This window comes from Carettochelys insculpta, chromosome 4, assembly GCF_033958435.1.
Source record: "Carettochelys insculpta isolate YL-2023 chromosome 4, ASM3395843v1, whole genome shotgun sequence".
Classification (NCBI taxonomy): Eukaryota; Metazoa; Chordata; order Testudines; family Carettochelyidae; genus Carettochelys; species Carettochelys insculpta.
Genome location: NC_134140.1, coordinates 107,899,628 through 107,919,371, shown reverse-complemented (window position 1 = coordinate 107,919,371; position 19,744 = coordinate 107,899,628). Strand labels below are relative to the sequence as shown.

The 19,744-nt window shown below is 39.9% G+C and overlaps 1 protein-coding gene across 2 annotated transcripts in view; it reads left to right on the top strand.

Annotated features, from left to right (window-relative positions):
* ENPEP (glutamyl aminopeptidase) overlaps window positions 1-17,143 on the top strand; it is a 43,299-nt gene extending 26,156 nt beyond the window's left edge. Inside the window, exons 10-20 of one of the 2 annotated variants that reach the window (XM_074991971.1) lie at window positions 321-472; window positions 3,077-3,156; window positions 6,066-6,196; window positions 6,324-6,379; window positions 9,560-9,710; window positions 10,341-10,420; window positions 10,502-10,603; window positions 10,707-10,877; window positions 11,997-12,137; window positions 16,254-16,332; window positions 16,804-17,143. In XM_074991971.1, coding sequence (XP_074848072.1) covers window positions 321-472; window positions 3,077-3,156; window positions 6,066-6,196; window positions 6,324-6,379; window positions 9,560-9,710; window positions 10,341-10,420; window positions 10,502-10,603; window positions 10,707-10,877; window positions 11,997-12,137; window positions 16,254-16,332; window positions 16,804-16,941 — 1,281 coding nt within the window. In that variant the 3' untranslated portion in view covers window positions 16,942-17,143. The remainder of the gene's footprint in view (window positions 1-320; window positions 473-3,076; window positions 3,157-6,065; window positions 6,197-6,323; window positions 6,380-9,559; window positions 9,711-10,340; window positions 10,421-10,501; window positions 10,604-10,706; window positions 10,878-11,996; window positions 12,138-16,253; window positions 16,333-16,803) is intronic. The other variant, XM_074991972.1, reaches the window with a different exon arrangement.
* Window positions 17,144-19,744: the final 2,601 nt, after the last annotated feature.

The following is a 19,744-nucleotide window of genomic DNA, read 5'->3' as shown; positions in this document are numbered from 1 at the left end:
GTACAGAGAAGAGCAAGACACAAGGGCAGGGAATATTCTTTGCCCCTCCTAGTGCCTGAAACCTGACCTAGTTTAAACCTGTTTGCTTTCAGAGTATTTAAAATATCTCTGTTGAAAGCTCATTACTTTTCTTCAGGTACACACACAATGAAAGAATTTAACAAATAAAATATTTGAGCCAATAGGGCTCTATTTGCTGAACTGTTAGGAACAAAGCCCTAATATTAATGTTCCCTTTCTGGTCTTCTATTCACTCAGCATAAGAGTTTTATTGCCTCAAGTCTGTTTTAGCTCTCTGTGTGGTCTGCTGTTATTCTTAGGCAAGTGGTAATCCAGTGAAGGAAGTGATGGACACCTGGACCAGGCAGATGGGATACCCTGTATTGAGTGTGGAAGCTAATTCAAAAGTCAAACAGAAACGTTTTCTGTTGGACCCCTCAGCAAATACTTCTGAACCAGCCTCTGAATTTGGGTAAGGTTTTACTCTACATGCCTGTCCTGTAGGCAAACAGTAAATAGCTAGATTCTGTAGACAAGTGGTGGGCAAGCTGTAGACCACAGACCACATGTGGCCTGGCAAAGTAAACCACTGGCAGGCTCAAGACAGTTTGCTTATACTGTTCACTTGCAGACGCTGTCCCCCTCCTGTATCCCTCCTCCCCACCACAGAACTGTTCCAAGTGCAATGGAAAACTGTACTTTCTTCACCCAGTCATCATAGATTGGGAGACTACTGGGGCATTTTGACCCAGACTGAGACTGTCACAGCTCAGGTCCAGGTCTGGGGCTGGGACTAAGCTGTGAAATAAACCATCTAATAAAAGTTTTACTGTTCCCTGAAGCCAAAAGGGGCAGCCTCCCTAGCTGACTACAGCACTTCTGTCTTGACGAAGTTCTGTCCTATATATTAACACTCAAAAGAGAAATCCATCTTCAAGAACTCATTTTCTTTAAGTGTGTTAAGCAAGTTTGTGGCTACTATGTAGCATGTACATGATCTCAGAATCATATAAAAATCACTCCACTAACAATTTTATCAGCTTTCTCCTCGAGAATTGTAACAGCCAGCCTTCTGGCCATGCAATAATCCTTTAAAACTCCATGACAATAATTCTCCAAAAAGACAGCTAATAAATGTTGGAAATATCAAAGAGCTGACCTTTCTCCCAGTAGGTGGTAAAGAGGCACCACATCCTTCATTTTCTTACTTGCTAGAATGATGCTATCCTTCATTTCATCCTAGGGTTCTAACACAGTAAAATCAGAAGAATGACCGTTTTTTTGTATAGTGCTTTCACCATAATATTTAGGACAATAGAAAAACATCTCTGGGCTGGATATCGATCAGTGACATTAAACTATATCTTATATCTCAGGTGGTCCCATTGATGTCAGTGAACTTTATCAAGAAATAAGAAATTAATATCAATGTGGTCTCAACCTTTAAAAAAAACCCACAACCCCACCCCACCCCACCCTACCCCATTTAAGAAAAATTGTAAGTACCCCCAAACTTCTCTCATGTATCCCTAATTATATGCGTACCAGCAGTTGAGAAACATGGTCCTAAAATAATCTTGAAACAATTTGAATAAAATAATCTTCAAATAATTTTGAAACAAGTGTCATTCAACTTTTCCAGATTACTGTAACCTTCTCAGGAGTCAGATTTGTTTTGCATACCACCAAGTTACACCTCACTTAAAAACTATTTACTTACAAAAGCATGCAAAAATATCACAGAAGACTACTACTTAATACTTGCTGACTTTCTACCATCTCATTATCAAATAAACGAATTGGAATAGAAATATTGGGCTTACATTTCAGGGTAAGGCATATGAAGCAGTAGAAACAAGTCATTGTCTGAATGAACTTTTAGGTCGAACTGACTTTACTGGTGTTTTTTATGTAGCCTGTGGTAAAACTAGGCAACTATCTAGATGAGTTGATGTTCCCCCTGGAAGACCTCTGTGTACCCACAAGGATCCATGTACCCCTGGTTGAGAAACACTAGTATAAGAGAAGAAATACAGTATGGAACAGCCAAAAGGTCTTAAGTTCTAATTCTGGCTTTGGACACAGATTCATTTGAAGAGCTCTCAAAGAATCACATAAAAAAAGTAAAATAGAAAGGTTCTGTTAAAAAGTCATAGTAATTCTTAGCAGCTTACCACATGGCGGTATTGTAAAGGTTAATTAGTTAATGTCTGTAGAAAACTTTGAACAATGTAAACCTCTACTTCATTAATCTTGTGACCTACTAGATTGTCATATCATGCTAAAGTAATACAACTTGACAAAGCGATGTTTCTAATTGTGTATATTGATAATAAACCCATTTATAATATATAATGGTACATAAGTTAGTTAGTCCTCACAACACTCCTCTGATATTAAGTAAATATCATTCCCATACTATTGATGGGTGAAATGAGGCACAGACACATTAAGGAAAGGCACATAAAACATACTAACTTTAAGCATGGGAATCATTCCATGGATTTCAGAAAAATGGCTTAATCATATAGCTAACATTAGGCATGTGATTAAACACCATCCTAAATCAAGGCATGAGTGACTTGCCTAACACCTCACGTTGTCAATGACAGATTTGACATAAAACTTTGTAAGTCCATAGCTCCCAGTCCTGTGCTCAGTCTGCCAGGGGCATGGCAGGAACTGTGTATATTTCATAGCTTAAGCTACATATATATAGCACCTTAAACTCAAAGGCTCTTTTGGCATTTAGCACTGTTTAAACTTTTGCCGGGAAGATGCCCTAAAGCAGTTTATTATATTTTAACATGAAGCTATTGTTAAAAGACCATTTGTTAGCTGTGGCATTTAGTCACACATTAGTGAATATATAGATATAGATACACAGTTATGGATAAATTTATAAATTTACTATGAAAAAGTAAATTCATGAGGTTCCTAGAGCAATAAATCTGGATAATATGAGTGCTATAAAAAGTATTATAATTCATAATAATAATTGATAATGTTTTAAATATGTTATCTTAGGTTTCCTTTCAAAAGTTGTTTATTTCTTTTTGCATGTAAAATATTTTAGTTACGCATGGAATATCCCAGTGAAATGGCATGCTGGGAACGAAATACGTGTTACATTCTACAATAAATCAGAACTTGCAGGTAAACATCAGCACTGTTTCATTTAAGAATTACAGTAAGATCAATGTGACAACCTTGCAAAGTATTAAAAATATCCATGATAAGAACAAAAAGAAACAGTTAGCTTTTATATTTTGCAGGGCTTGAAACACTTTGCTTGAGAATGACAGATTCTTCTCTGGAATTAGAATAATCCTGTCCCATAAACAGGAGTATGCTAATTAAGACCTATAATTAAAATCTATTCTTATTTATTTATACAATATGATGTTCAGCCCAGTACAAAATTGATCGTTTGGTTTGGAGTAATTTGGGGCAAATTAAAACAAAGATTTCCATTTAATTTCAATCATATCATGTGTATGTGTGAGGACTGCTTATTCAAACATTTAAGACATAGTGGGTTCGTCTACACTAGCCGGCTACTTCGAAGTAGCTGGCACAATGTTGAAATAGTATGCATCATGTCTACATGTGCCGTGAGATATTTTGATGTTGAAATCGACGTTAGGCGGCGAGACGTCAAAATTGCTATTCCTATCTGAAGATGGGAATAGCACCCTACTTCGACATTCAACGTCGAAGTAGGGCGTGTGTAAATGATCCACGTCCCGCTACGTCGAAATGGCGGGGTCCTCCATGGTGGCCATCAGCTGAGGGGTTGAAAGATGCTCTGTCCAGCCCCTGCTGGGCTCTATGGTCACCACATGCAGCAGTCCTTAGCCCAGGGCTTCTGGCTGCTGCTGCTGTGGCTGCAGCTGGCAGTCCATGCTGCATGCTAGGGGTCTGCAACCAGTTGTCGGTGCTGTGGATCTCATGCTGTGCAGGCTGAGTGTGTCTGGGAGGGACCCTTTAAGGGAGCAGCTTGGGGCTTTGCTGGCTCCTTATTTTAACAGAGAGCACTTGTGTGTGTGGACGCTCTGCATTTCCTTCCGGGGTGGCTCCTTTTGACGTTCTCCCTCACTACTTCGATGATGATTGTCGATGACACCAGCCCTGGAGGATGTGTAGACAATATGCGTCGAAATAGGCTACTTCAGCATAGTGTGCAAGTGTAGACGTAGCCAGTGGATGCATCTACACTAGGAACTAACTTTGACGTTAGACTCTCTGCTGGCTACTTTGTAGTAGTGCCTATACACATTTTCCCTTACTTTGAAGTTAAACTTCGAAGTAGGGAGCCCAACTTCAAAGTCCTTACTCCATTGTCGGGAATGGAGTAGTGCCCTACTTCGAGGTTTAACTTCAAAGTAGGGTGTGTGTAGATGCTCATCTTTGAAGTTGCTTACTTTGAAATTGTACTTCGAAGTAAGCAACTTTGAAGTTATTTTTGTAGTGTAGACATAGCCAGTTCAATCCATTGCTGCTCAGAAAAACACTTCCACATGTAATTAGCTATAAGTATGCTTTTCCATTAATGGCAATGGGACATAACTATGTGCTTTTCTGAACCTCAACCTAAGGGAGAAGCTGGATCTGAATGTCAAAATTGTACATACATCTGTGGCAGTCAAGTGTAGTTTAGCTAAGTGGAAGGAGCTGCAGTATTTTGCTAGGTTTGGAATCAAGTGAGCTCTGTTTTGATCTATAAAAATAAGATGTCCATGAAAGTTAGATGTTCTCCCCACCCCAAAATTCTACATTTCAAAATTTGAAAAATTTCTCCTGCTCAACAATATTCCAAAATTCAAAAATATCTGATCAGTTCTTCTAGTATTTAGTGCTTGTCTCTACTTTTATGGGTTTTTAAAATTTTATGTAAAGTTCATGTTTCACTTACTTGCATTTAGAGTCCAGAATGAAAATTAAGCCTACCCATTATGTTCTGATGCAAGACAGAACTGCATGAAAGAATTTTTCTCTTACCAGTCTCTCCATCATAACCCAAGAGGCTGAGAGTTGTACTAATGAATTAGAACATCTTTTGAAATACCTTTCATGACTCACCCAAAGTGAGAAATGCTGCTTACTAAGGGCTGAGTCAATAGGAGTGGAATAGGAATAAAAGGATTCTGACTTGAAAACAGACACTACGTGAACTTTCAAAACCGCTAACTACAATGAGAACAATTTAACTTTTGAGAATGAAGCATCACCCTCATGAGCTAGTGTAGGTCTACACAGCTATTTCAAAATAGCAGCTATTATTTCAAAATAACTATCCTACCCTGTGTCTACACATGCCCCTTCCTTTCCAAAGTGGCATGTTAATGAGTGGGTTCTAAAGATACTAATGAGGCGCTGCAATGAATATGCAGCACCTCATTAGCATAATGGTGGCCGCGGTGATTTGAAAGTGCGACTTTTTGAATTGCGCGCCACCCGTGGAGACAGGACCTTCTGAAAGGACCCCCCAGCTTTCAAAAGCCCTTCTTCCGATCACCAGATGTTCATTGCAGTGCCTCATTAGCATCTTTCGAACCTGCTCATTAACATGCCCCTTTTGAAAGGAAGAGGCACATGTAGACCCAGCCCTAGTGTCTACACAATGCAACTGCTATTACCTTATTGGCTTATTTGGAAACAGGTGCTGTTAAGACGGGGCATAGAGCCTCTTTTGAAATAACCTACAGTGCATCCAATGGCTCTAATTTGAAATAGGCTGTACATGTGTAGACACTGTATTTCAAAATATTGTTTTTCCAATAAACAATTTCCTTTATGACTAATTTAAGTACATTAGTCTCCATTTAATAATGAACATTTGCCTACAGATTCCACATTGTTACCACGGTTATTTCCTATGCTAAACTAACAGCTGGCATCAGTATCTTTATTTTCTGCCATTCTAGAGTTTTTGGACCTTTTGCAGTAAAAATATCAAAGCAGGACTTTTGGAGCAAATATATTTCCAATTAACTACCCTGCTCCTGCAGCTACTGTATTTATATGGATGTAAATTTTTCATCACTGTTTGCTTATTGCCACAGGAATTACTGTAACATCCACGAACCCTAATTCTGTACTGAAAATAAATCCAGATCACATTGGATTTTATCGTGTAAACTATGAAATGCAGAACTGGAACAACATAGTGAATAATCTTCTTAATAACCACACGGTGAGTCTCATAAAATTAACTGGTTTTGTTAGGAGCTGGTTGGTTGCAGCATCTACTGACAATTACTGTTTCTTGTACAAACTACAATAATCTTTCTTGCTCTCTTTTTCTTCCTCCCCTTATGCAGTTTTTTTCTTCCGCTGATCGTGCTGGGCTTTTAGATGATGTATTTTCTTTGGCAAGGTAGGTTTTATTATGAAACTCCTGGACTATGGACATTTTAATATAGCTTTCATGTCTTCCCACTGGTTGTTTTATTGACATTCTCTTGGTTTATGTAGTAAAAATGAAAAATTTTAAACTATTGTTTTATTGTAACTACAGAAAGTATCATGTCTTGGTTTGTCTTTCTTCTCTTACATTTTCCTGCATAAGAAGTAGATTTAAACGTGTGTACACCTTATATTGGTATCAGTTAGAGCTAGCCTTATCTATACAGTATTAGGGTCTGATGCTGAATCAAAGACATCAATGGGAATGTTGTCATTCAATTCAATGAGAGTGATTTAGTCCCTTTCTCTGCCTGCAAAACTGCTGGGCAGTGGGGCAGAGGAGGTATTAACGAATAAGCAGACAAGGGGGATCCAGTAGATAGAGTATACTTAGATTTCCAGAAAGCCTTTGACAAAGTCCCTCATCCAAGTCTCTTGTGTAAATTAGGTTGTCGTGGGATAAAAGGGAAGATCCTTTCATAGACTGAGAACTAGTTAAAAAGACAGGAAACAAAGGGTAAGAATAAATAGTAAATTTTCTGAATGGAGAAGGGTAATGAGTGGTGTTCCCAAGAGTCAGTCCTAGGACCAATAATATTCAACTTATTCATAAATAACCTAGAGAAAGGGGTATGTAGTGAGGTGGTAAAATTGCGAACAATATGAAACTGTTCCAAATAGTCAAGACAAAAGCAGACTGTGAAGAACTTCAAAAAGATCTCACCAAACTGAGTGATTGGGCAACAAAATGGCAAAATGAAACTAATGTGGGTAAGTGTAAAATAATGCACATTGGAAAAAATAACCCTAAGTATACATAAAATATGATTGAGGCTAAATTAGCTACAGCTAGTCAGGAAAATGATCTTGGGGTTATTGTGGATAGTTCTCTGAAAATATACATGTAGAGTGCAGCAGCAGTCAAAAAGGCAAATAGAATGTTAGGAATTATTTTAAAAAAGGGATAGAAAATAAGACAAAGAATATCTTACTGCTCATATATAAAACTATGGTATGTTCATATCTTGAATACTGTGTATAGATGTGGTCTCCTCACCTCAAAAAAAGATATTTTGGCATTAGAAAAGGTTCAGAAAAGGGCAACTAAAATGATTAGGGGTTTGGAACAGGTTTCATATGAGGAGAAGCTAAAGAGACTGGGACTTTTCAGTTTAGAAAAGAGGAGCCTGAGGTGGGATATGATAGAGGTATATAAAATCATGAGCAGCATGGAGAGGGTGAATAAAGAAAAGTTATTTACTATTGCCCATAATAAAACTACTAGAGGACACCAAGGCTGTGTCTACACTAGCATTGCACTTTCAAAAGAGGCATGCATTTTGGGAGTAAGGGAACTTCAAAGTTCAGCAAGTACTTCGAAGCACCTGTGGCCACACTGCAGGTGTGTCTACATTAAGAACTAACTTCGAAGTAGCCAGCAGAGAGTCTACACACGTTTTCCCTTACTTCAAAGTTAACTTTAAAGTAGGGAGCCCAACTTCAAAGTCCTTACTCCGGGAATGGAGTAGTGCCCTACTTCAGAAGTTTAATTTCAAAGTAGAGTGTGTGTAGATGCTCAACTTTGAAGTTGCTCATTTTGAAGATGTACTTTGAATTAAGCAACTTTGAAGTTATTTTTGTAGTGTAGATATGGTCTGCCTGTCAGCACTTTGAAGTTGCTAACTTTGAAGTTCCTGCAGTGAGAATTAGATTAATGAGGTGCTGCATATGCATCACAGCACCTCATTGCTATTCTCCACTTGGGCTTGTTTACACGGCCCAGTTGAAGGAGGGAACTAGTGTAGACAAGCCCACATATATCAGTTGATGCATTTTATAAATTCAGGTTGGATTTGCCAAATTATATCAAAATACTTCATTCCAACATTTTCTAAATAGAATGTGTTGATTTGTTTATATATGGTCTCTTTTCATCTTGAGAGATGGTGGTTAGCAGCAGTGGTGAGGTTCTATGGGCAGTGTTTGAGTCTGCAGCTTCTCTCGTGGTTTATCCGTCCAATATTGGATTTGCGCGGTCGCTTGCAATAACCACGTCAGTCTATTTCTATTTGTTGGGTATAAGCAAAAAAAATATATATATAGAAATTTTAAAATGTAAAAGCTTTTAAAAAGTTTAATCTAAACTACCCATTTTGTTGATGTTAAACTGAGCATTTAATTTGGACCTGCAGTGATTTTTTTAAACTTTTCAGTTTGCTGAAAATAAATCCATTTCTAATTGACCTTGAATGAATGTTGTCTGACTTTTCCTCCCAATGAATTGAAAGAAAAACAAAACAGCTATTTCCCCATTTTTAGTTATTAGCTGTTCTCCCAAGAGCATTGGCACTGAATGGCAGTGTGCTTGCTCTCCCTAATCTATTTTTGGACCAGAGAGTCCATAGAATCCTCATGAGTGCCTGTTCTCTAATGTAGCATATTCCCACTGGGGAAAGGAATAAGAAACCCACAGCAGCCCCAACTTCCAACTGTTGTGGGAAAGGCAAGGAAGACATTGACCCTGGTCCTTCCCAAAGGAGACAGAATTTGTTGGAACTCCAGAGCCCCTGATCAGCCCTATCCTCTGCCAGTGTGGCTGTTGAGGGGAGGAGAGAAGGGAGACAAGAAAACTTCTCCCAACCACATTGACAGAGGATGGAAGAGGACACCACTTGTTTGGGGCCCACTCTGGCCTTCTGTCTTCCTATCTGGGAATATGTAGATTAGGTGTTTTACACAAAGTGTGGAAGAAAGGATGAGTGATATGTGAGAGACAGAGAGTGAGTGATGGAGACAGAAGAACTTAAATCAAAAGCAAACAGACATTGAAACTGAAAAAAGTAGAAGGCTGATGTCTAACTTGACCCTTCTGAAATTTGGATTTGAAAAGATTTGCTTCTAGAGAGGCACAAACTCCCAAGGCAAGTATCTCTGCTTCCTGAGTATAGCCCTTCCAATACTACTTCTTCCTCCTCAAAAAAACACTGTTTTGAAAGCAGGCAAGCAAGATTTCAAATTTCATACTACAAAATGGTCCTGAAAAGAGCTTCTTACAAGCATACATTCCATGGTTGTATCAGTTACAACTAACTTCTGTGTTCCAGTTACAAACAAGGAAAGCTTATGTCAGTTTTCTCCATTCCTTCCTCAGGGCTGAACTTCTGAATTATGCTGTCCCACTGAATCTAACATGGTATCTACAAAATGAAGAGGACTATTTACCTTGGCAGAGAGTTATCTCATCCGTATCTTACCTCAGAGACATGCTTGAAGATGATACTGAGCTCTACCCCAGGTTTAAGGTGATGCAGCCAATGAAAGCCTTGCAATAATCTATGCATTTTACAGTTCAGGTCTATAATAATGGTAACATTGAAGCCTGAGTGATTTAAAAGTTGCTGAAACCGTTTTATGTACAATTTCAACACTGAGAGGTACATGTTCGCTCGTCTACACGGGGGTCCTTTTCGAAAGGATTCCACCGACATTGAAATCCCTTATTCCTATCAGCTGAATAGGACTCCCCATGTAGACAAGCCACGGGCGAGCAAACTGCGGCGCTTCCGAAGTGCCGTGGTCGGTAGCATGGTAATGAGGTGCTGAATATTCATTTCAGTGCCTCATTGGTATTATTTGATCTGGCCATTAGCATGGCCATTTCGAAGTTTTTAGTAAGTGTAGACGTACAGAATGGTGAGACATTATCTTGTGTCAGTGCATCTTAACAGTGTAAAGCAAAAGTGAAGTATGATGTTTACATCCTTTCATGACAACATGTGTTGACTGTGTTCCAAGTTTTTTTGTTGTTTGTTTTCCTAGGGTATAATTAACTGGGTTTTGTTGTAGGATTTTTTAAAAGGGAATCTATGGCTATGAAAACCTTGTTACATCATGAAGCCCATAAGAGTAATCAGAAAACTTCTTTATTTCAGGCATACTTTCGCACCCTGGTTAACCCTGTTGCAAGTAACCTGGGTTGGAAAGATGATGAAACTGGAAGTCATGTGATGAGGTTAAAATTTATGGCATACATTTATATTATATTGAGATGCAGCGTTGAACACTAGAAAAAATATATCTCTGTTTTTTGAAGGCTTCTTCGTGCAGCTGTTTTAGAATTTGCATGCAAAATGGATGACACGGATGCTTTAAACAATGCATCTAGTTTATTTCATTCCTGGTTAGATGGAGCAAGGTGAATATTTACAGTTTCTACATTCAGTTAGGAGGACTATGTGTGGTATTATATGCCACACAGAAAAAATGTGGCAATCATAATATATTGCTTTTTTTTTTAGTCCCCCTGTAAATCTCCGGCTGTTGGTCTATCGCTATGGGATGCAGAACTCTGGCAATGAGACATCATGGAACTACATGTTTCAGCAATACCAAAGCACTTCATTAGCTCAAGAGAAGGAAAAGTTGCTCTATGGTCTGGCATCAGTGAAGAACATCACACTCTTGGACAGGTTGCTAAAAAATATCCTGAAAGGATTATTTTCTATTAGAAATAGGGCTAATTTCTCCACCTATTTACCTACATTGCCATTTTTGTTATATATAAAATACAACATAGAACACAGCAGATTGTCAAATCCTGTCACTTTAATAGTCCTCTCTGAGTTTATACTGCTGGTAACTAGACAGTGTCATTGCTCCCTTGCTTGAAAGAGTATGCTTGACATGATAATTGTTATAGCCCTTCATCTCTTGCAAGCATAGAAATACCCTAATTATTACTGCTACCACCACCAGGGCTACCATCTTCCAAGGTCCCAGCTGGGATCTGGGCACCATCGTGCACATTAAATGACAGTCCATAACCCCAAGGGGTTTGCAGTTGAAGACAAGACAAAAGATCATAACCAGCAAGAGGAAGCACTAGAAGAGTAGGGATGAGGGTAACAGTAAGATGGATACCTGGTGACTGAGATTAGCATTTTATATAACTTCATATGTGCACATCATTCAATGCTATTTTGTAACTAACTTGTATACAGTCATAGCTTCTGTGAGTAAACCACAGATTAGTCAGACAAATTCAAATCTCTGGAGAAAAACCAACAACAACAACAAAAATCTGCATTGTAGGTAATTCCCACATGGAATATGGCCCACCCAGAACCCAGCCTTTTTAGCAACATCAAGGATAAAAAGAGCACACTGCTGAAAAAGCTGTTTGTGCGATCAACCACCTGTTTATGGGAATGAAGTACAGAACTCTCAGCCCAAGTTACAGAAGAACCTCACTGCAGGTGCTACTAATGTATGTTGTAGCTAAGAATAGCTCACTAATATTGTCCTTGAATAGGTCTGTGTGACCATGACTCCACTCATTTAAGTCTCTAGCACTATATTTTCCATAGCAAAACACAAACATTTCTGCAGATCTGAGCTGTACCTGCCAGATGGTTTAGGCTGGTCTCAGAAAACAAGCAAAGAAATGAAAATACTGAGATGGCTTTCACTATTATTCTGAGCCATGGCAAATCCATACGTGAATAGTTGCTTTACAACTCACTTTTCACAATCAGTTAGGAAAGGTTCCAAAGTCTGTTTAAAATTGTTTCCCATCTGGTTTCTCCTAGGTATCTGAAGTACATTTACAACACTAGTCTTATTAAAAGTCAGGATGTGTTCACTGTCCTGAGATACATCTCCTATAACAGCTATGGCAAAACCATGGCTTGGGACTGGATACGGCTCAACTGGGAATACCTAGTCAGCAGGTAGGTTAACATTCTTTCAATGTTTTACACTTCACTCTAAGTCTCCTGTCCCTTATTTTCTTGTCTTACCTCACTTTAGTCTCTCCCTGAAGCAATGGGTCCCAACCATTTCTATAACACAACACACTTCAACAAGACAATTCCACAGCGCACCCACATTTTTCAGATGAATTAATTGCTCATAAATGTCACCCATTTACTTACATTTTCTATGGCTACAGTCTTGCATGCAGCATAGTAGTGCATATGCCAAGCTAAACAAGGTTTGAATGCTTTAAGCTGCGTCTACACGTGCACGCTACTTTGAAGTAGCGGCACCAACTTCGAAATAGCGCCCGTCGCGTCTACACGCGTTGGGCGCTATTTCGAAGTTAACTTCGACGTTAGGCGGCGAGACGTCGAAGTCGCTAACCTCATGAGGAGATAGGAATAGCGCCCTACTTCGACGTTCAACGTCGAAGTAGGGACCGTGTAGACGATCCGCGTCCCGCAACGTCGAAATTGCTGGGTCCTCCATGGTGGCCATCAGCTGGGGGGTTGAGAGATGCTCTCTCTCCAGCCCCTGCGGGGCTCTATGGTCACCGTGGGCAGCAGCCCTTAGCCCAGGGCTTCTGGCTGCTTCTGCGGCAGCTGGGGATCTATGCTGCAGGCACAGGGTCTGCAACCAGTTGTCAGCTCTGTGTATCTTGTGTTGTTTAGTGCAACTGTGTCTGGGAGGGGCCCTTTAAGGGAGCGGCTGGCTGTTGAGTCCGCCCTGTGACCCTGTCTGCAGCTGTGCCTGGCATCCCTATTTTGATGTGTGCTACTTTGACGTGTAGACATTCCCTCGCTGCGCCTATTTCGATGTTGGGATGAGCAACGTCGAAGTTGAACATCGACGTTGCCGGCCCTGGAGGACGTGTAGACATTATTCATCGAAATAGACTATTTCGATGTCGCAACATCGAAATAAGCTATTTCGATGTTGGCTGCACGTGTAGACGTAGCCATTGTGTTTCAAATCCACAAGCCCACTGGAGTCAGGACACAGCATTTAAACCATGTCCCAGTTGCAACAGGCAGCCACCCTCCCCCTTGCCACAGCAGGGAGTGAGGGTGGGCTTCCCGCCAACTTGTTCAGGCACTGAACAAAACTGCTGCCCTAAAGTCAACCTTAAGCAGGAACATATCAGTCCATGTCTCATAATGTCAAGTGAAGTGTCTTTGGGTTTTTCCATTTCTGTGGAGGCAAATGGCTCTAAGAAGTAACTCCTTTGGACAGAGAGACCTGAAAGTGTTTTAAGTTTTATTACTGAAGCCTGTAGTGAAAAAAATTAGTTGCTGACAACTTAAAATCCTATGCTAAAATTCCATTCTAAATCAAGGCTTCCTGAGTAGCACAGCGCAGGAGTTGATTTGTTTGTTGGTTACATCTCTGTATTTTGGACAATGCATCTGCTTTCAGATCTCTGAAACAGTACTTAAAATAGAAGAACAGTTAAGGTGCCAGTCCAATAAGTTATTTAAAACATACATGACTTTAACCATGTAAATAAATACTCCATTGGTTTCTGGAAGCCCAGCCATTAACATTTGATAGTGTGAGATGTGGAGCGCCCTAATCTGCTACAGTTTTCACAACACTCAGCTTCTTGAAGATTGAAGGGTAGCATAAGGCCCTCCGCACGATTTAAACTTTATGGGGACCTATGAGTGGAATAATTAAAGATAAACTTCAAAGGAGTCTTCACAGCAGCCCATCATAAATTTGTTGAAGAAGGTAGCAGTAATTCCATGGATTCCATGACTAACATGTCCATGCAAGTTATATATTAGCCAGCCAATAGGCTTGAGTAACAGCTACGGAGAGAATGCATTGTAGCCCAGAGTCCTAGGTACACTTTCTATTTCCCCTTTCCTCTGCCCCAAAAGAATTTCCTGCCATTTCACCCACACAGACTGTGCCTATTCTGATTTTCTGCAGTCCCATTGATTGCCACCCTTAGTGACTTGTGATCTCTTCCACTCTACATTCTGACAACACTAGGATAATCAGTCAGGGTATGTTTATACTACAGAGTTATTCCAGAATAACTTATTTCAGAGTTATTATTCCAAAATAAGCTATTCTGAATTAACACATCCACATTACAGGGAAGCGCCAAAATAATCAAACATTTTGAAATCGTGTGTCCAAACACTGTAGAGCCTATTTTGGATTAGAGCCCTGGAAGCACATAAAAGAGGCACTTACAGCCAGTATTCTGTGTCTACATAGCAGTGTTATTTTGGAATAAACTATTTGGCTGTGGCTACACTAGCCCCCGCCTTTCGGAAGGGACATGCTAATGAGCCACTGCAGCAGATGCTAATGAGGCACTGCCATGAATATGCATCACTTCATTAGTATAATGGCAGCCATGAAAGTCTCGAAAGTGTTGCTTTTGAAATGCACACTGCCCATATAGACAGGGGCCTTTCGAAAGGACCCCCCCCCCGATTTCAAAATCCCCTTCTTCCCATTTGGTTTTGGAAAGAAAGAGCTTTCGAAGTCCAGATGATCCTTTCAAAATGCCCCCGTCTACAGGGGCAGCATGCGTTCCAAAAGTGGCATTTTTGAAATGCATTTGGCTGCCATTATGCTAATGAGGTGCTGTATATTTGTGGAAGCTCCTCATTAGCATCAGCCAAAGTGGCTCATTAGCATACCCCTTCTGAAACGTGGGGGTTAGTGTAGCCATGGTCTTCTGGAATAGCTTACTTCAAAATATCCCCTATTCTGAGACGTCTATTTTGGAATAGTCACTATTCCTCATAGAATGTGGTTTACCAAATTCAAAACAAGACATCCACTATTTTGAAATAGTGATTGCATTGTGTAGATGCTTTCAAAGTTATTTTCAAATAGCTGCTATTATTGCAAAACGACTTTGCTGTTTAGACATACCCTCAGAAAGCTTTTGCTTTAATATATATATTTCATAAAAAGGCAAGGTTTTTCCTAGAAAAGGGGCAGAGAAAGTACATGACAGTTTCCTAGAGGTGTGCTCTATTAAGCTGTGCCTACACTAGCCCCTTCCTTTTGGAAGGGTCATAGTAACAAGCGAGGTCAGAAGACGCCAATGAGGTGCTAACATAAATATGCAGTGCCTCATTAGCATAATACCAGCCACAGTGATTCGAAAGTGCCAGTTCGAATCGCTCACCACCTGTGGAGACTGAGGCCTTTCAAAAGCCCCTTCTTCCTATCTGGTCTTAGGAAGAAGGGACTTTCAAAGTCTGGGGGGAACCTTTCAAATGGACCCTGTCTCCATAGGTGGCGAAAAATTCGAAAGTGGCATTTTCGAATCGCTGCAGCCACCATTATGCTAATGAGGCACTGCGTATTCATGGCAGCACCTCATTAGCATCTTCCAAGCTCGCTCATTACCATGCCCCTTCCGAAAGGAAGGGGCTAGTGTAGGCACAGCTTTACAGTTTGGACTTTTTGAACTGTGTTTCTGTGAGAGAAAGTATTGTAATAAAAATTTGAAGAATAAAAGGATGTAGATAAAGCAGTTAAGACTACTACATGGTATTTCTGTCCCCGGATGATCACTAGCAGCCAGTGCCAGGACAAAACTGTAGCAAGTTCCACAGAGGTATGGGAGTGCTGTTTCACTGACTAAGCAGTGGTTAATCCCCAGTCTGGACTAATATAGAATATTGTCTGTATTCACACCAATCTACAATTTTTTATTCCCTCTTATTGCGACTATGAAATAAGGTTCCAGCTTTGCTCCTGTCTATTCACACTGATTACTCTTTCACTTCTGTTACTAGACTAAGATACTAAAAATGGAAACTCACTGAAGCTCTCTTGAAGGATTCAGATCACAATAAGTCTGACAATTTACACACTTTTAGCTCCACAAAGGGAAGTACACATATGATTGTTATAATGAAAATTTCTCTCAAAGGTTGGCTTGATTCCAGAAAATGCCACTCCTTGAATATGTACATATCAGAGATCTCACCATCTGCAAAATAGTACAAAAATTATGCTAAAAGGTTAAGAACTAAAATAGTTTAATAATAAAGGAATGAACTTTCCAGAAATCAATCTTATTTTATATCAAATACTATTTATTTTTTCAGATACACTATCAATGATAGAAATCTTGGTCGACTAGTATCCATAACCGAAACATTCAACACTGACCTTCAGCTTTGGCAGGTATGGAGATTATGTCCATAATCATTTTAAGCCATGAAGCTCTTTTTATGATGTTTACTGTGTTGACATGTGTTGACTGTGTTCCAAGTTTTTTTTGTTTGTTTGTTTTCCCAGGGTATAATTAAGTGGGTTTTGTTGTAGGATTTTTTAAAACAGGAATCTATGGCTATGAAAACTTTGTTACATCATGAAAACCATAAGAATAATCAGAAAACCTCTTTATTTCAGGCATACTTTCACACCCTGGTTAACCCTGTTGCAAGTAACCTGTGTTAGTTTTATTTTTTAAGAGCCTAGCATGGATTTGAATGCTATACATAATTTTTCAAGTACCAATCCTGAAGCCCTTTCTCAAGTAATATTTTCCATTATTTCAGGAGCACAGAATGAGACCTCATACAAATTACTTGATGGCTAAATACAACAGATGTATTTCCTGCTTATGAATTCATTTTGTTTTCTCTTTTCAAGATGGAAGATTTCTTTGAGAAATACCCTAATGCTGGCGCAGGAGCAGCACCCAGAAAACAAGCTCTTGAAACAGTTAAGAGCAATATTGCATGGTTAAAACAAAACAAGGGAGAGATAGAAGCCTGTCTACCAACGTAATGCTTTACTTCAAAGTTGTGAAGAATTAAAAACATCCTGTCTTATTTTATGGAAGACTGTTTACAAATGCTGTCTCTGAATCTTACACTTTTGCACATGAATAAGTTTATTCATGAAAGTACTCACTAATACTAATAGGACTACTTGTATGGGAAAAGTCATTCATGCAATAAACAATAACAGAGAGGAAGCCGTGCTAGTCTATATACTATCAAAACAAAAAGCAATCAAGTAGCACTTTAAAGACTAGCAAAATAGTTTATTAGGTGAGTGGGTCTGTCGCACGAAAGCTCACCTAATAAACTATTTTGCTAGTCTTTAAAGTGCTACTTGACTGCTTTTTGTTTTGATGCAATAAACAATTGTAGGATAGGGCACCTGTTTGTCAGGATGGTTTGTTTGTACCTTCCACCAACTGCTTTGAAAAATGTACTCCTTTGTTTATGTAGAAAACAATCTGTTTAAGAGTAGTTTGAACACTCAGGGATTCCCTTCTCAGTGTATTTTATTAGTGGTCTATTCCAAGGATATTAAGTGGTAATTTGAAGTTTTTAAAACTATTTTATGTATTTATGCCTGTAAATGACATGTCATTTGAGATTTAGTTTTGCATTCTTAGTACTAACAATATGTCAGTTAATCATGTTTCTCAACTGATTCTTTAAAAGTTTAACTATTGGTATTCAAGGGATCAATATTACCAGCCTACTGTTTAAAATTGTTTGGTATTCTGTAATTTTTATATTTTTCTCAAAACAAGAGCTCCTAGGATAGCAGTCACTGTAGCCGTGTCTACACGTGCACGCTACTTCGAAGTAGTGGCACTAACTTCGAAATAGCGCCCGTCACAGCTACACGTGTTGGGCGCTATTTCGATGTTAATATCGACGTTTGGCGGCGAGATGTCGAAGCCGCTAACCCCATGAGGGGATGGGAATAGCGCCCTACTTCGACATTCAACGTCGAAGTAGGGACCGTGTAGTCGTTGTGTGTCCTGCAACTTCGAAACAGCGGGGTCTGCCATGGCGGCCATCAGCTGAGGGGTTGAGAGATGCTCTCTCTCCAGCCCCTGCGGGGCTCTATGGTCACCGTGTGCAGCAGCCCTTAGCCCAGGGCTTCTGGCTGCTGCTGCTGCAGCTGGGGATCCATGCTGCATGCACAGGGCCTGCAACCAGTTGTCGGCTCTGTGGATCTTGTGTTGTTTAGTGCAACTGTGTCTGGGAGGGGCCCTTTAAGGGAGCGGCTTGCTGTTGAGTCCACCCTGTGACCCTGTCTGCAGCTGTGCCTGGCACCCTTATTTCGATGTGTGCTACTTTGGCGTGTAGACGTTCCCTCGCAGCGCCTATTTCGATGTGGTGCTGCGCAACGTTGATGTTGAACATTGACGTTGCCAGCCCTGGAGGACGTGTAGACGATATTCATCGAAATAGCCTATTTCGATGTTGCCACATCAAAATAGGCTACTTCGATGTAGGCTTCACGTATAGACGTAGCCTTATAGAGGTAAATATCATGTGTCTCAGACACAAATATCTTATATCTTACATTCTGTGCCTTGAAATGATATTTATGATTGATTAAGGCAAATCAATAGGGTGACTAAAGCAAATAAAGATGGTGACTCTTTTCATGTGGGTTGATTTAATGATAGAATGTTGCAATAGAGAATATGTAGTAATACTTACTAGCAGGAGGTGTTTTTCCCCCTCGTGCTGCCTACTCTTAGGCAAAAGTTTGTGATCCCAACTGGCCAATAGGTACTGTGTAGTCTCCTCTGTACCTAAACCAAAGGAGACAGGAATCTATTACAGTGCTCCTCTTGAAATCCAACCATTTTAGCTCCTTTTTTAAAGCTCTGGAGGCCCTCCATTCAGTCCCTGGAGTGTCAATTATCATGTAAATGAGGGCTCACCTGAGACTGAATCACATACCAATGATGACAAGCATGAGTTAAAGAGCTAACCTCACAAGCCAAGAATTGTAATAGGTCCCCATCCCCTGTGGATCAGTCAGAGAGCAAAATCCCTTTCACATACCAAACAGTGGGCAACATTGACACCTATCATAAAGTAGGAAAATAACTTTAAAAGATGTTTCATCTCCATTAGCTTCAAGACTGGCATTAGTTTGTGAAGTGTGTCTGAAAAATATATCTTATATGTCTTAATTAAGAAAATATTAATGAGAAACTGTGAGGCAGCTCATCTAGTAAGAAGAGAGGGGTGTAGATGAGTAGCTGAGTTCTAACTAGATTTGATCCAGTGCAATACTGGACAGTGATAAAAGCAGCAGCAGAAAGGTGTGAGTGTTTCTGGGTACACCAAGACAGATACTGGGAGAAGTATGTATTTCAAATGAGTAGCTCACTGTCTCTCACTTCTGCCAGAAAAGACTTGTACAGACTAGTAATGAACTGCATCAGGAAGAGATACATGAGCCTTCAGCCAGTCCGTAAGCATCAGCTGTAGCTTCTGGTTTGGAAAAATGATGATAAGTATTAGATTCTACGTGGGCAATAGAAACTGAAATGGTCACTGGGAACCCCACTTTTGACTCAGGACAGCCTGTGAAGTGGTCCTTGGCCTCAGTACCCCACAGAATTCCTCAGATAAACTCACTATATCCTGTGGGGTATCAAAATAGGCTCTGTTGGGTGTTTTAATTTATTGTCCAAATTTCATTACCATAACCCCCAATGCAGTCTGCCACTCCCTAATGCAATCCAAATGGCACATTCGTTTTCTAGCAGTCCAGCTCCAAGCACAGCTCTGGTGTCTTTCCTCATGCCCCAGCACAGCTCTCA